General features: G+C 39.5%; 1 protein-coding gene across 2 annotated transcripts in view; it reads left to right on the plus strand.

Moving 5' to 3' along the window:
* The window catches only part of LOC107084748 (UPF0606 protein KIAA1549-like), a 48,818-nt gene extending 33,155 nt beyond the window's left edge, over positions 1-15,663 (plus strand). Inside the window, exons 12-21 of one of the 2 annotated variants that reach the window (XM_015374744.1) lie at positions 2,248-2,483; positions 3,464-3,600; positions 4,676-4,884; positions 6,151-6,380; positions 6,498-6,642; positions 6,720-7,043; positions 10,469-10,521; positions 11,000-11,148; positions 13,774-13,928; positions 14,693-15,663. In XM_015374744.1, the coding sequence (XP_015230230.1) occupies positions 2,248-2,483; positions 3,464-3,600; positions 4,676-4,884; positions 6,151-6,380; positions 6,498-6,642; positions 6,720-7,043; positions 10,469-10,521; positions 11,000-11,148; positions 13,774-13,928; positions 14,693-14,890 (1,836 nt within the window). In that variant the 3' untranslated portion in view covers positions 14,891-15,663. The remainder of the gene's footprint in view (positions 1-2,247; positions 2,484-3,463; positions 3,601-4,675; positions 4,885-6,150; positions 6,381-6,497; positions 6,643-6,719; positions 7,044-10,468; positions 10,522-10,999; positions 11,149-13,773; positions 13,929-14,692) is intronic. The other variant, XM_015374745.1, reaches the window with a different exon arrangement.
* Positions 15,664-15,887: the final 224 nt, after the last annotated feature.

Raw genomic sequence — 15,887 nt, forward strand, 5'->3', positions numbered from 1 at the left:
ATTATGATTCACGTGTTTTATTGGATAAAACTGTGTTGTATTTCAAGTTATAGAGGTTTGAAAAATTAGCTACAGGAAAAAAATCTGATGATATTCTGTGTAAAAGTAGAACAATACACTCTGTCCATCATGGCTCCTGTTTAGAAACCAGTAGCTCTTCCCAAGAGTAGATGGAACACGAGCAGTCTTGAAGAGGAAGAAGAGGAGGAAGAGGGAGCCGAGGAAGAAGAACAAGAAGATGATTATGAAGAAGAGGAGGAGAAAGAAGATGATGATGATGAAAATAAGAATTTCAGAATAAAACAAATAACACAGCGACAGCAAAAGCTAGAAAAGATGGCATTTGTCCCACCAGGGACAAAGACAGAGGAGAGAAAGGCTGTGTCTAAAGGAAGGGGAGCCACGGAGAAGGTATATGTGGTCCTAGACATGGAGACTAGTGGTTGTTGGTGTAAATACAAGCTAGAACCCTGGAATCTCTCCACAATTACTGTGGTAGATGGCAGAACTTTAGCATTAGAGGACTATAGTGTGCTGATATTCTATAGATTATGTGTTGTGTGTGCAGAACTGGTCTCTTATTAGTTCATCCTATGATCTTAGTAGAGCACACACTACAGTTAGCTATAGTAGTTTTTGACCACACCAAAAGTGTTTACTTAGTCCTTTTTTAAAACCTCATAAGTTTTTTGCACCAAATGATCAGCAGACTGCACACAAGATTGCACCATTGCCATCTGCTGGCAGCTTATCTAAATTAATTTGAAAAGTTGAGCAGTGAGGCCCCGTCCATACGAAGCCAAACCCTGGCCTAAACGCACAAATTTTTCACCAATGCATATGGTATGCATTCTTGCTGATTCACAAAGCGTGACAGATTTGTAAAAAGGTTTGCTTTGTTTTCCAACAATTATAGCAAAAATTAAAGGAGAGAAATAACATATAATAAGCCAACAGGACAAACCTTTGTATGCATCAGAGTGAGCCTCTGGTGTAGAAATTCAGGTCATAGAACGTGACTACAGCCCTTTGAGTAAAAGCACAGGGAGGACAGCATCTGTGCTAAAATACTTTATGCATCAAAATAATGAAATGCTACCACTATTTATACAAAATGTATTTATAGGCAACAGAATGGAGGAAGTAAGCGAAAGAACCACATTTTTAAATAAGTGTTTTCTTGAACATAATACTCACCAAAGAGTACTTCAAGCTGAATGTAAACATCACCGCTACAGAAAAAACAGACTAAACTGACTGTTGCAAACTGAAACTGTGTTGTGACAAATCCAGAATATAAACAAACAAGATTTTCCCAATAGCCAGAGGATTTTAGTACAACCTGTTGGAACAATCTATATTTTTTAGGGTTATTTTTTTCAACAAAACTAAAACGTAGACCAGTTTCATTGTTGCATAATTCATCAATCCATATCTTTTGACTGCTAATCCATTATTAATAAAATACTACCTAATCTCATTCAGTTCTGTACTGACGATTTTTTGCCAAATAAAAATATTAAAGTTATCTTTATACATGTAAATAGGTATGTAAACAAATTTCAAACCCCCTCAAAATATCAAATTTATAAAGGCACAAAGCTAACTAATTTTCTCCTGCAGATTTTTTTGTTGTTTTTTTGTTTTGTTTATGTAACATGATTAACAGCATAGAGATATATCCTCCCTGGGCATTAGTAATACACCCCAGTAAATAATACAGGATTAACTGTTTTAAACCAACAAGCTTCATTAAAGATGCAAACTAGCTGAAGCTTTGGAAACTAAGAAGAGATTTTCCTGAAGCCACATCTTAGTGTCGCAGGACCAAAGTTTCTGTCAACACAGATAGTGAGAGCATGCATCCACTGTTTAGCCCTGTGTTGTTGGAACGTCCTCAGGGCCTTACACAGAAATAGTCTCACTGTTTCTGTCTCTAGCCTCCACCCCCCACTACCTCACAGGAAAGCCTGCAGTTCTGTGTTTACCCCACTTTCTAACAGACTGCCAGACTCTCTTTATTCATTAATGCCTGTCTGTCTCCCTCCTGCAGATCCTTTCAGTTAGTCAACCCAATTATGCCTCTAAAATTCTATTTCTGTCTTGGCTGCAAATTCAGAGTTACTGGAATATTCATGTGTCACTCTGACTGGAAACTGTATGTCACTTCTGAACCTTTAATCTACCTTTTTCCTCGCTGTATTTACTCTACCCTTCCTGTCATTCACTCTCTGCCACCTCTCTCAGTTACAGGCTCCCAGTGTGAAAGGCTTTGATTTTGCCAAGCTCCATCTTGGCCAACAGAGTAAAGATGATGTCATGGTGATCCAGGAGCCCGCCCCACCATGCTCTGGCTCCGGTCCTCTCGCTCAGTCCATTAAAGATGGCCTCAGTCCATGTGAGAACGGCGAGGCCCCCACGCCCAAATCCAAAACCTCTGCCTCCTCCACCAAGGCGTCCCGCAGCAGCCGAAGGCAAGAAAGGTCAGTGCTGCAGGAGTTAGAGAGGATGGAAGGGTAGTAATAGCTGGATCTTGGTGTCAGAGCTGAGTGAAGATAAACATTTTCTAGATTTTAGATTCAGGTCCTTTTAACCATAACCCGCTGATTTAAAAACGTCTGCAGCAGGTTCTTAACTGCAGGTTAGTCGATTTACCTACGGTATGACGGTCTGTGTTTTTCTGACAGATTTAAACTTGTTCATAGACCTATTTGATGCAGATTTGATCAAGAGTTTAGTTTTATTGCTACTTAAAATGGCTCAAACCTCAGACAGAAAAGATGAGGACGTCCATACTTGGCCTGTTGAAGGACGTTTGTCCTGTTTTGACCTTAAACTTAAAGGGAGAGTGATGTCCAACGTTCTGTCTGAGGCATTCCAGTGTGATCAAACAGGTGGAGAGAGTATTGGCTGTACAATCTGAATCTTGTGGGTTTGATTCTGCAACATGATGATGTGCTCCTGAGCACAGCTCCTGACTTATCTATTTGTGTGAGCGTGACTAGTTATATGAGGCTTTTGTGTTCAGTGGTTGATATGACTAGAAAAGTTCTATATGCATTATTTTTTTTGGGGGGTGAAACAAAAAGGCAACCTCCTTTTCTGTTGTTGATGTTTTTAATGATGAGGAAGATCCTCCACACATGTTGATCGCACATCAGAGCCAATTCATGTCTGCCTGATTTATTCATCCTTTTTTTACAGTTACAATTTTTAGTTATAATTAAAAAAAATACTGTAAATCATAATATTAAGGACGGATTAAGTGAATTTGTTTTAAATCTATCAGGAGAATTCCTCATAGCTCTGAATCATCAGTGGAAATATTAATCCGTTATGTTTTGTTAGTCTCCTTCCAGCTCATATGTTTCTGGAAGACCTTGTTTTTTTGATTATGCATGGTGATAAAGCACATTGGTGTTGTCTTCCATTATTTATGTAGCTGTGTGTGATTTCTGGGCAGGGTCTCCCCATCAGACGGTGACTCAGTGGTGAGTGACCGCTCCATTGAACGGGAATTGGCTGAGGACAACCTGAGAGGCCAGGCCACGCCCAGCGACAGCAAGCAGATCCGTAAGCCTCCCATCAATGTTTTAAATGGCAAGTAGCCATGGCAACACTTAACAACAGTTCTCCAAACCTGGAGGCGGAAAAATTTAGGGAGAGGGGTGGAGGAAAACTGAGCAAAATTGGACTGATAAGGAGAAAAGAAGGAACAGCTAAAGCTGGCAGGACCAAGAAGAAGGCCAGACTGAGGGCAGAGATGAAAAGGATGCAGAAAAACAAAAGATGTTGTTTGGTTTCTGTTTGTGATCTAAAAGGGAATCTGAAGTTACTTTATCTGACAGCTTGTTGATTGATTCAAGCTTGCTTTGTCATTCAGAGTGTTTGGGAGCCGGAATCAGCCAAACAGAAGACAGGCTGAGTCACCCACAGAGGAGAGCTCTCTGTTGTGTTATGGCTCAAATCCTGGCTGGGACGATGTGTGCGCTTCACTGGGTTTATAATTAGAAAGTGTATGAAGCTGATGTGTGACTCCTCTCTCTGTAATCATGGTATTTCCTGCTTCTCAGAACTGCTTTTACATATAAACTAATTAGAGGCAAAGAAAGATTTTATTAAGTCTGAAAACTTTATTTCTGTGGGTCATGGTAGACTAATTCTACGCTTTTCTTTTAACCAATGCGTAAAGTCAATCTTTAACCTTACTTAATTTGTTTTATCTCATAAAGACTCTTTTTTTCCTTTCTGATATATGGTCTGCAGGCAAAAATAGAATCGGTAAGAGCTGGTCCTCTTTCTCTCTGTTTTGCCCCATAGACCCAAGGCTTGACCTCCTGCAGCTGTGTCTGTGTGTTCCCTGTTTGCTGCTTTAGCTGTCATTGTGTTCTGCTAATTCCCACCATCCATCACTGTCTGCTGGGCTGTCAGTCACCGCCAAGAAACCATAGGCCTCTCTAGAAAAAGTCAAAACATTTGTCCTAAATTAAGTTTAGCTCTTGCAGATGGAAATCTATGTTCATTCATGTTGCCACTGCCAACATTTGTCATTGCTAAGTTTTGTTAGAAAGTCGTGCTTTAATTATTGTTCGGACAGTTTGATATTTGACACTCCTGTAGCTAGCATAGCTCATGTTTTCATACTTTTATGTTTTCATTTCTTTCTTTTCTTCAGGTCCACCTCCTACAAATAGCTCCGCAAACGAGCCGCCGTCCTCAGCCTCCATCTTCGAGCATGTCGATCGGATGTCTCGCACCACAGATGCTAGCCGCAGGCTCCCTAACAAAGTGCAGCTCATCGCCATGCAGCCTATGCCAGTCCCACCGCTGCGCAGCCCTCCTGTCAGCAGCAAGACTTCTGATCCAAACCAAATCAACAAAGAGGTGATGACATAAATTCATCTAATAGAAGATTATTCTCTGCTAGTTAGGCATAGTTCACTCTGCCTCCCCTGTTTATTATCATCTAGATATAGATGTTAAACCTAAGTACATATGGTAATACTTTTTTGGTAAAATTGGTATTGCAAATAAAAAAAACTAAAAAAAACAAGGAATCACCTTCAGTTTCTATTATGACACAAAGTATATTAATTAATACTGATGTTACGTTTGTACTTTGCATCAAACTAGCTACATTTATATGCGAAAACAAAATTTTCCCTGATCTGATTTAAACCTTGGTTGACTGGAAATTGAAATCTCTGTTTACATGGACACTGAATAAAATTATCTGATCACTAACAAGCAAAAAGTCTTAATTTTACAAAAATGCTTTAAGAGTAGAAGATGAAACTGCGTGTTGTACCTATCCGCTCGTCCTTTAACTTTAGCTGCTCTTTGTCCCTGCCACTTGTATTTCTTTTTCTTCAGTACTTAAGTCGTGTCTGTTTATGTTGTTTTTTTCTTTCCATTATGGACCTTCATTGCTTTTTTGTATCCATACTTTTGATTTTGTTGCTCATTTTAATTAAGTTAAGGGCTTAGGAGTACCTTATGCTAATGCTCGTTAGCTACGGGAGTAGAAGGCAGAATGGCATTTTCATCAGCACATTACATTTACAGCCACCTGCTCCACCAAAGGCCAAGAGAATGTGGATCAAGGTTAGGAGTGAAGAGTCAAATGTCATGCTGATATTGCACACATGCGCATTGGAGATTATTTTACTCCAAAGATCCTAAAGGGTGTTTACTTGGAGGCCAATCCGATTGGCAATCGGAAAAAAAAAAAAACAGAAAAAAAATCTCTTTTGAAATGAAATTTGTTTCAGATCGGATTAAAATCTTCAGTCCACCTTGTTTGGATGAAACATTTTGATTTTTGTGTCCATGTAATCTTAGCTAGTGTCTACTAGGCAAATAGGAATACATGTCATATTCAACATGTGAAGCACTCACACTGTCAGATGAGTTAAACAGCAGTCCCCCATCAACAGTCGCATTTCTTTGTCCCATTCTAAATTTTACAGGCTTTCAATTTCTGTATAAATTCAGTTCTCCTGTGAAAACCTTGAGTTTCCTTAGGAAAAAGAGAGCAGGCACCTACAGTTTCTTAATAACTTACAGTTTCTGCTAAATTATGTTGTCTGCCACATATAATCTCAATAAAATTGACTGGAGATTTCGTATGTGTCCAAACCTTGCTGTCAGATCCAGGCAGCTTTGAGGCACAAGTCAGAGATTGAACATCATCGTAACAAGATCCGTCTGCGTGCCAAGAGGAAAGGCCACTATGATTTCCCTGCAATGGATGACATGATCAGCAGCCTCGGCGACGCAAAGGAGCAGGATCGCATCTACCAAAAGGCTCAGACTCAAATAGATAAGATTCTGGATCCAGATAATCCAGTTCCCTCCATTTTCATGGAGTCCAAGAAAAGGTTTGAGCTCGTCGGTTCACTATTTGAATATTCCCTTTGACATTATAGTTTTCAGATTCAGCTGAAGTAAAATAAAGCAGTCTAAAACATGTTGACTCTGTTCCTTTGCCTCCACAGCGGCCGCGGGCGGCGCTCTCCAAAGCAGAGACTGAGGGAACAGCTGAATGGAGGCATGATGGAAGCAGACAAAGACCACCTCATCACTGAGGATGGCGACGCAGTCTACAGGAGGTGCCCTGGGGTCAACAACGTAGCGTATGTGGTGAGTAGCAACAGCAGATCAACATCAACAGCCCAAGAACTGCCAGACATTCAAATTGTCCTGTACTCTGAATCCAGTCGGACCCTGACCAAGGCCCTGGCTCCCCTCTGAGGAGCCCCTCCCCCACTGATGATGTCTTCCTCGGCCCAGCTTCCTCCCCTCCAGGCCAAGCCCCTCCCCCACCCCCCTACATGCCTCCACAGCCCTCCATAGAGGAGGCACGGCAACAGATGCACTCCCTGCTGGATGATGCCTTTGCTCTGGTGTCGCCCACGTCTCAGAGCAGCACAGCAGGGATCACCCTGCCAGGGGTCATCAGCAACCCTCAGGGCACCAGCCCTCCAGGCCGGGGCCCCAAAGCATGGGGCCCCTCCTACCAAGCTCTTGGTCCTTTTCCTGGTGTAAGTATTCAGATGTTAATCAGCTACTTTGACATACTGTTGATATCACTTTTATTATAGTGCATCTCTTTTAGTAATTATTGCTTTTTGGTTCTGAATACATTTTATTCCATCACCAATTTAGTTTTCCTACACTTTTGGTTTGTTTTCAACAACTTTAATCATTATTCTCGTCTTTCTTTTTTTTCTGCTGAGTATTAACCTTTCTACCAGTTGTTATATTAAAAGGGCATTTTTATATTAGTTTTATTAATTAGTTTATCATATTTTTTTCTTTCTACTCTTTCAGTTGTTTTGCTCTTATCATTTTTTTTGCTCCTTTTAAATACTTTTTCTCTAAAAAGTCCTTCAAACCCAAACAACTTCAGAGCTTAATTTTCTCGTTTTATATCCTAACCATCTCGCCGCATCCGCTCTGCTGACGATCTTTGCTGATAGATTAGTTTGCAGACAAACATTTGCTTCATTTCTCTGTGTTTGGAAATATTTTTACTTGTAAATGGACCTATTTGGTTCTAATCAGAGAACTCAATCAAATAGTAGTTCTGCTTAAAGAACAATATTCTGAACAAAGTCAAGACTTTGATGACATTGTTCTGCACTCAGCTCTCTCCTGCAATACTATTGGTTGAGCATTCCATGATGCCTTCTTTTCTTTCAGACAAACATCTCACCAACCAAATGTAATAACACTAAATACTTTCCTTTTTCTAAATGTAAATAAAATACCTTAATATCAAATTTACATACTCAGTCACATGTGAATGAACAACTTATTCTGTGACTGTGAGTCTGAAAAGGAGTATGATGAAGTTTAACTTCAGTTTCCATTAATTAATTTATACCATAAATAGTCTTCTTGTTTCCGGTATCCTTTTCAAAATGATATTTTTCTCTCATATATATTTCAATTGTTATACAATCAAAATGATATCTAATCACATTAATCATGGTTTCAATTATATTATATCTAAGACTGAAATGTATAATGGAAAATGTATTTTCTGCTTTATATGTTGAGTTGTATTGCTGAGTCGAGTAGTAGCCACAGATGTTCATAATGTTAGAGAAGATGTTATTTTCTGGATCCAAAACCTTTTCCTTTTTTAGACTTTTATATTCAGTGTAGTCAAATGTTCAGTTCCAGGTGATCAACATCAGATAGAGTTAGTGTCAATTTTATGTCCATAGTTAATGAAAACAAAGTATTATTTAATTGAGACATTGGGATTGTGTGTCATGTGCCACTAAGAAGAAGGGTCTGATTGTTTTGTCTTTTGGTTTGGGTTTAAAGTCGGGTCCGGACCTTTGGGAAATTCTGTGTGCTGTGTAGCGATATTATATTGGATATTTGCATAAAAACGGTTTGCAGATAAAGGCTACAGTATGATCTATTTGGTAAAGAGAGGCAGACAGATTATGATTTAAATGTCCTGCTCACCATACGCTAACCCTCCCTTTCTTTCACAACACGAAGCCGACAGCTTCCACTGAACTGGTTTCTTCTTAGCAAACTAATTGGTTAAGCATTCCTCCATCTGTTGCTCCCAGGCAGCTCCAACCTACAGTAACAGCCCTTATCAGCTATATAAAGTCTACCTCCTAAGACCCTACAGCTTTACAGACTTTATTTCCCTCATATCTGCATATATATATATATATATACATATATATATACCGGTATATATATATATATATATATATATATCAAGTTCTGTAAAAATTCCTACTGTTGCTGTATGCTAAATCTCAATTTTAGAGTATGGTTTTTTACAAACTTATTTGTACAGTTTTATGTTATTGTTGAAACAGCTGAGAGACGAAGTTATCTGGCCGGCAAACCTTATATCCACATATCATTGGAATCCTATTCAGGGTTAAGGATCACAGCTGGAATGAGATACAATAACAGGACATGTTGTAAGGGGTTACTGGAAACCTAAACACTGATTAATCTGTCACATTCACATAATGAGTGTCATAGCTACACAGACTTCCCTATTAAATCTGTCCTTGAAGGCAATGCTTTAGATACTACTTTAAACATATCTGCTTTTGTTTTTTTAAGTTAAACTCTAATGTTCTGAATAATCAACTATCAGCTCTGTGACTACAGAAATGATTCACTGTAATAACATGCTCTAAAAGGGACGATTCAAACAGAGCTAAACTTTGATTCTTTTAAATAAGTGAGGCAAAGAGGTATACAGAGATCTGTGGCTGATGCCAGATAATAATGCAGAATACATCTTTTACAGAGGGTGTCCACTCCATCTGTGCTTATCAGTAGACTATGTCTCACTATTTTGGGGTCAGATAGGTTTTATAAATGAGCTGCAATTTCTAATCGACTCACAGGTGTTTTATTATAAAACCCAGTCTCAATGAGAAAAACTTTTCAGACGTTATGTGTCTTTAAACTGCACAGTATATTTTTTATTCCAACCCATTTCCCTCAACAGTTAAAACAAAACCTTAGGTTTTTCTAACTTTGTGACAATAATTAAGATGATTATTCAATGCAGTTTATTTCTATAGCACCAATTTTACAACACATGTCACCTGAAGGGACTTTAGAGACAATTCAACCAGATCAGACAGTCCAATTGGTTCAGTGTGTCAGTTTTCACTATAAGGAAAACCAGACCTCTCACACCAAGCATGCATGAAGCGACAGAAGAGAAGAAAAACTCCCTTTTAACAGGAGGAAACCTCCAGCAGAACCAGGCTCAGTGTGAGCAGCCATCTGCCGAGGCCGACTGGGGTTCAGGGAGATGTTCCAATCCCAAAGTTGGTCATGCTCAAACAATTATGATATTCGATGTAGAATAAAAAAACATTAGAACTTCTACCTCATAGCATTATATTATAAAAAGGAAAAGTTATAATCATACATACCTGTTACCGTATATTTAATGTAAAGCATGTAATATTAGCTAGTGTAAAATTTTTTCAAGCAACATAGATTATACCTTACAAGTAACAGACAAAAATAACCTGTAGATCTCAAAGTGCGAAGCCATTCCCTCGTCTAAAGAAATACATCAACATGTGAGAAACAAAGTCACCAATTAGAAATATAAGAATTTCTATGAAATCAAAGGACCCCCACCAAGAAAGAACAAAATCACACACTGTTTTTGAGTTTTACAAAAACGAGAAAGTTCAGATTTAATCTTTAATTCAATGCTTTTTGCTGCTGCTGAACTGCAGAAAGAAAGCAGACCAACCATATCTCACTTCAACACAGAATAAAACTGACGGCTTTTCAGGATCCATAAGTAGGAGAAGAGTTAATGCTCCATAAAATACAGATATCTTCTCTGGATTTATTGTCCTGTATGGATCTGCTACGTTCCGACAGCAGGATGTTTGTCGTCTATTTCAGACTAATGACTCTCAGATGACATGTTTTCTTCTTCTAGAGAATCACTGAGCTGGGCGTGTCCTCTGCTGCTGTCCCAGGCCTGACCCCAAGGTGAGCAGGAACCCAGTGGTTGATGTACAATCATATACTAACTTAGAACATTTAAATTCACCTCTTTCTCAATTTATCAAAAGGATGTCTTCGGGATAGTTCCAGTGAAATTTACTCACCTCTTTCCTAGTATGTATGTTTTCCTTTTGGTGCAGCAAAGCAAAACATTTATGAGAGGTAGGAGCTCAGGTCCCTTATAAATAATGAAAAGCAAGTCTTTTTAAATAAATCTGTTTAATGGAACCGGTCTGAGCAAAGGTCATAAGGACACACACTTGTTTTAGAACACAGCAATGGGTTCAAACTTCTGTGTTTGCAATTAATTTTGTTTTGCAGCCTTTTTTAATGCAAAAATGTTACATTTGGGTTATAGTTTCTATGAGTCCATTTTCAGGGTTGTTGTTTCGCATCTTTATTGCTTTCACATCCAGGAAATAGATTATTGCAACTAATGAATTATTCTCTTTGTGTTTCACAGGCTAGGCCTTGGCTCCAGCTACCTGTCACCAGGAGAGGCAGCAGGCCACAGCGAGTCCCTCCAACCAGACAGCTTGTACTCCGGCAGGGGCCTCTACGCCAAAGAGCTGCCCTCGTCTGCCAGGCCACGCCCAGTAGGGGGAACTACAGGTACGGGGAAAGGTTTGGAAACAACACGCATGCTCCGCGGGTCATCAATTACTTATGTTGTTGCGAATTTAAAACTTTGTAGAAATGTCTGTTTTTATCAGTATCTCAAGGTCATGGCTGCATCAGGTGAAGATGTTTGAAAACCTTTCAGATAAATGTATGTTTCATTGCTGCAGCGTAATCTTTCAGAGAAAGGCTTCATTTCAGTATTTGTTTATTACCCAAGTCTTTTTTTATTTCAATTTGAAATATCAACATAAAACATAAATATCTAATAAATGTCATGACTCCATAACAAATAACAAATATAGACAAGGTTGAAAGATGAAAGGAGAAAAGAGGAATTAAAGACATCGGCAATGTTAGATATAACTAATAGCATGAGTAATCTAGAAAAATAAATAAGGTTAATATTGACTCACCAACACATTAGGTGTTTATGTTGAATATAAATCTTCTCACCATTTACAGTTGAACAACATCAAATAGATTACGGTAAAATATTTTTAATTAGACCCATTAAAGATGAAAGAAACTCCTTGCTTCCTTCACACACTGTCAGTGAGTCAAAGCTCATCTACTTAGTAGGGAAAAATCCAACTTTCGACATAATTGGTTTGAACTAAATCAGTACATTTCCTTCAAAATGTGGTAATCGAAGCATGTTGTTCTGTACCCACTTAATTTTTTAAGTTGATCAGAGTTTCTAAGATTTTAACAATCCATGACTTCCTGTTTTCCCTGCTGTAGAAATATAATGCAATAAAGAGGCTCCTGACATTTAGCCCCTCCCATAATCCATAATCCTCTACTTGGATGCAAGCTTAACTTTAATGATCCAGGGGATAAATACATATTTATAGCCCACAGGTGGAGAAATGCAGCAAAGAGACCCGTACTGATCACCTAGTCATCATAGCAACCATTTCATCCCTGTCTTTGACTTAATGAAGGGCTGAATATATATTGGAGAAAAAAAATCTGGTTCTAGCACAACCAGATGATGCAGAAGAGCATCTCTGAACACACAATGTGTGGAACCTTGAGGCGGATGGGCTGCAGCAGCAGAAGACCACAGCTGGCGCCACTTCTGTTGACTGAGAACAGGAAACTGAGGCTACAATTCGCACAGGTTTACCAAAACTAGACAGTAGTTGATTGGAAAAACACCGCCTGGTCTGATTAGACCCTGCCTGCACATTCGGATGGTGGGGTCAGAATTTGGCGCCAACATCACAAAAGCATGGAACCATCCTGCCTTGTTCAGGCTGGTGAAGGTGGTTTAATGATGTAGGGGATATTTTCCTGCTGTCTTTCTGACCACAGTCTGCCCATCTTCTGATGGTGCATTATACTCTTGGAAGAAGCCATCTGGTAGCCAGACTGGTTTCTTAACATGACAGTGAGTTCACTGAACTCAAACGGGAAATTCTGAAGGCAAAGGGGTCCAACCCGGTTCTAACAAGGTGCAGCTCATTAAGTGGCCGGTGAGTCTATACTCTAGTTCGATGTTACAGGAGAAAATAAGTCCTTTTGAAAGCCATTACCAACATATCTACTGGTTGAAACCTTTTACCATAATCGTTTTCTTCCAAAAAAAGGGTTGGGACCTAGCCTAGTAAACTAGCCCAACCCGCCAGCGGCCAAAATCATTTTTGCCTGCGAGTGGTCTGGCCTCAATCAATGCCCCAAGCCCTAGAACTGGCAGGCCAATCACAACGCAGAGATGTGTTTTGAATTTCTGGATGCAAAGCGGGCGGGGTTTTGAGGGCATGACGACAAAGGTGTGACGCTGGAGAAAGCACATCAAGGAAGATGGCAACAATTATTGAACATTTCTCATTTGACTCAGCTTTGGAATCAGTTTTGGAAGGATTAGACCTGGGGTTTTCATTGAAACGTGAGCAGGAAGAGGCTCTACGCTCACTCATTGTTAAGAAGGACGTATTTGCCGTTTTACTGACTGTTTACACTCCCCCACCAGCATTCTGTAGCGCTTATATCGTCACAGTCAGTTGTGCTCATTGGTCAGAGCGTTGGCCAAGAGGCACAGACATGGTTTGAAAAACAACGGGTTGTTCTCATCAACAATCTTCCGATGTCTCATTCATCGGGGCCAGACTAAATTACACATTTAATCTCACATTTAGTCTGGTTTATCAGGCTAGTTAGGACTAATTTTTTCTGTTTGATATTATTCAACAATAACAGATGATTTTGTTGGTATTTACATCATCTTTGATGTGGCTGTTTATACTTAGCAATAACTCTTAACAGCTACTTTAGTTTAATGGTTTGAGGAAATGTCAGGTGTCAGAAGGAAAGCTGCTTTTCCCTGTTTTACCAATTCCATAAATACAGCTTCAATGATTCAGACGAGCCCATCCCATATATCTGTCCAACTGAAGGAGCCTCGTCTCTCTTCTAAATAATTAAAGGAGCTGACTTTCTGCCACCAGCAACACGTGACATGGAATAATACAAATGGATTTTGGCACTTAGCTTATTGAGTGAAGCACTCTGCCAGCCAAGTGCCTTTTAGAGTTTGATGATTGCATCAAACTGTTCGGTAGAGGATCGCATTTCAGATGAAATGACTCTGCTGTGGTTTGTGTGTGTCCAAAGGGGCCCAGCTCCATCACCTCACACAGGTCGGCCTGTCCAGCCGGATGAACGGTTATCCGGCAGGGATCAGGGCCGCTCCTGGCCAGAACGGAGGCCTGGGCTGGAACGATTACCATGGTGACAATTTTTCCAGGATGGAAGCGGAAAAAGACGCAGTAAGTGAACCAGAAATTGTGCTGTTTAGGCCCAGGTCAATTTTAATAAAATTAATTATGCTCAAAAAGTTAATTTATTTCAGTTTTTCATCAAAAAATCAAAACTCAGTGATCATGTAGTTGAATTACACAACATATAATCAATTACAGGTGTTTGTGTTCATAAATTTTAGATGATTCTGGCCTGAGGCTGATGAAAATTCAAAAGGTTGCCTCTCAGGAAAGTGAAATTATAATAATAATAATAAAAAAACTGTTGTTAAGGCCTTCTGGATCACAGCAAGAATTCCGACTTTCAAGTTTGGAGTTTGTTCAAAGGGCTTTATCCAAGCATTCTAATGGAAAGTTCAGTGGAGGGAAAACCTACAACTTAAGAGCTTGAAATAAAGGAATTTTTAGACGATATTCTCATTTGTTAAGATACACCAGTATAGTCCTTCCAATGTTAGTTGTTTATCATTCAGGCATTAAAAAGATCCTAAACTCATTACATTGTTTCTTTCAGTGACTTAATTCCCAAAGAGAAACATAGAATACAGATTTATTATCTGCTTAAGGTTGTAATTTCTTGGCACATTACATCTGAAAGATGTGCCTTGTCCTAACATATTCAGACTGAGATGTTCATGTTAGCAAATTATGTTCAAAGGAACTTCAGAGATAAAGTGGGTATTTCATGGTATTTTGTCGGAAAGTGTATTAAGTTTGTTGTTAAAGGCCTTCAGCTCCTTTAATGCTGTGATTTGATCTTCTTTAACTTCCAGATGCACAGGAGTGGAAGTGGGGAGCCTACAGCCCCTCCTGTCCACTTAGACACTTCAGCCGTGGCGTATCTGTCTGCTCCACAGCCCTTGGAAACATCTCCTCCAACCCACTCCTCTGCCTCCCTGATCAAGGCCATCAGGGAGGAGCTGCTGCGTCTTTCCCAGAAACAGGCAGCCGTGTCCAGCTACCACGGCTGAATCTGGGCCTCATGCCTTTAACCAGTCTGTTCACTGAAGGTTCCTCTCTGCTTGGCTTCACCTGACGATGCTTCCCATGGAAGCTCCTGTAGCTGACCAGCAGAGAAACTGTCCCGTTAAACTGAAGAGGAGCTTCACCGATTCACTGAAAAAATAAAATGAATGGCAACAAAATACATCCACTAAGAGGCAGTGTTATAAAACGGACATTTGGACTTCCTGATCAGGTGGAATAAATCCAATCTGCGTCTGCAGCAGAACCACATCCAGGACTGTATTCCTTCAGACTGTTCAGCGTCATGTTTATTATATAAAGTATTTTCTTCAGAAATGTTTTAGTGTATTTTCATCACTACACTGGATGTATAGTTTTTCTCACTCCATCCCCGTGGCCGTAACTGACTGTTTTCAAATAATCACTTATAAACATGGCTTAAATTATCCAAATAGGCTCAAATATAAACACTCCCACTGATACTGGTTTGACGTCCCATCGGAAGCTAAACCCTCCATTCTTGTCGTTGCCATCTTCAAGATTCTGGAATTCCTCTCATGCTTCTTACCAAATTAGTTTCAGTTCTTTCACAGACCGGGTTTTAACCCACAAAGTTTGGACACAGTTTTTCGGTTCTTTCCATGTTTTTTTGTCTTAGCTTGTTTTATCTGTCCCAAGCCGGTTCTGATCTGCTTTTTGGGGCAATGATCTCAAAAGCAGGACAAACAAGGCTTCGTTTTAGTTTGTAACACAGTACCATATTCCAAACTCACCTCTCGCTACAGCCGCCCCACATTCTCAGTAATTAAACCCAGTAAAGTCAACTGTAGTAAATCACATATTGCAGCAAAATTAACTAGTCTGCATTCACAAAACAACCACCTTTTAAGAACAATTTAAACTGTAGCTGATAGTCTCCACTTGTACCAGAATTCAACATTGCTATCAAAACATTTTTTTGCTTCCTCTCACAATGTGTTATTTATTTAATGCATTTCTGAA

Source organism: Cyprinodon variegatus, unplaced genomic scaffold (assembly GCF_000732505.1).
Source record: "Cyprinodon variegatus isolate N-32 unplaced genomic scaffold, C_variegatus-1.0 Scaffold108, whole genome shotgun sequence".
Taxonomy (NCBI): Eukaryota; Metazoa; Chordata; class Actinopteri; order Cyprinodontiformes; family Cyprinodontidae; genus Cyprinodon; species Cyprinodon variegatus.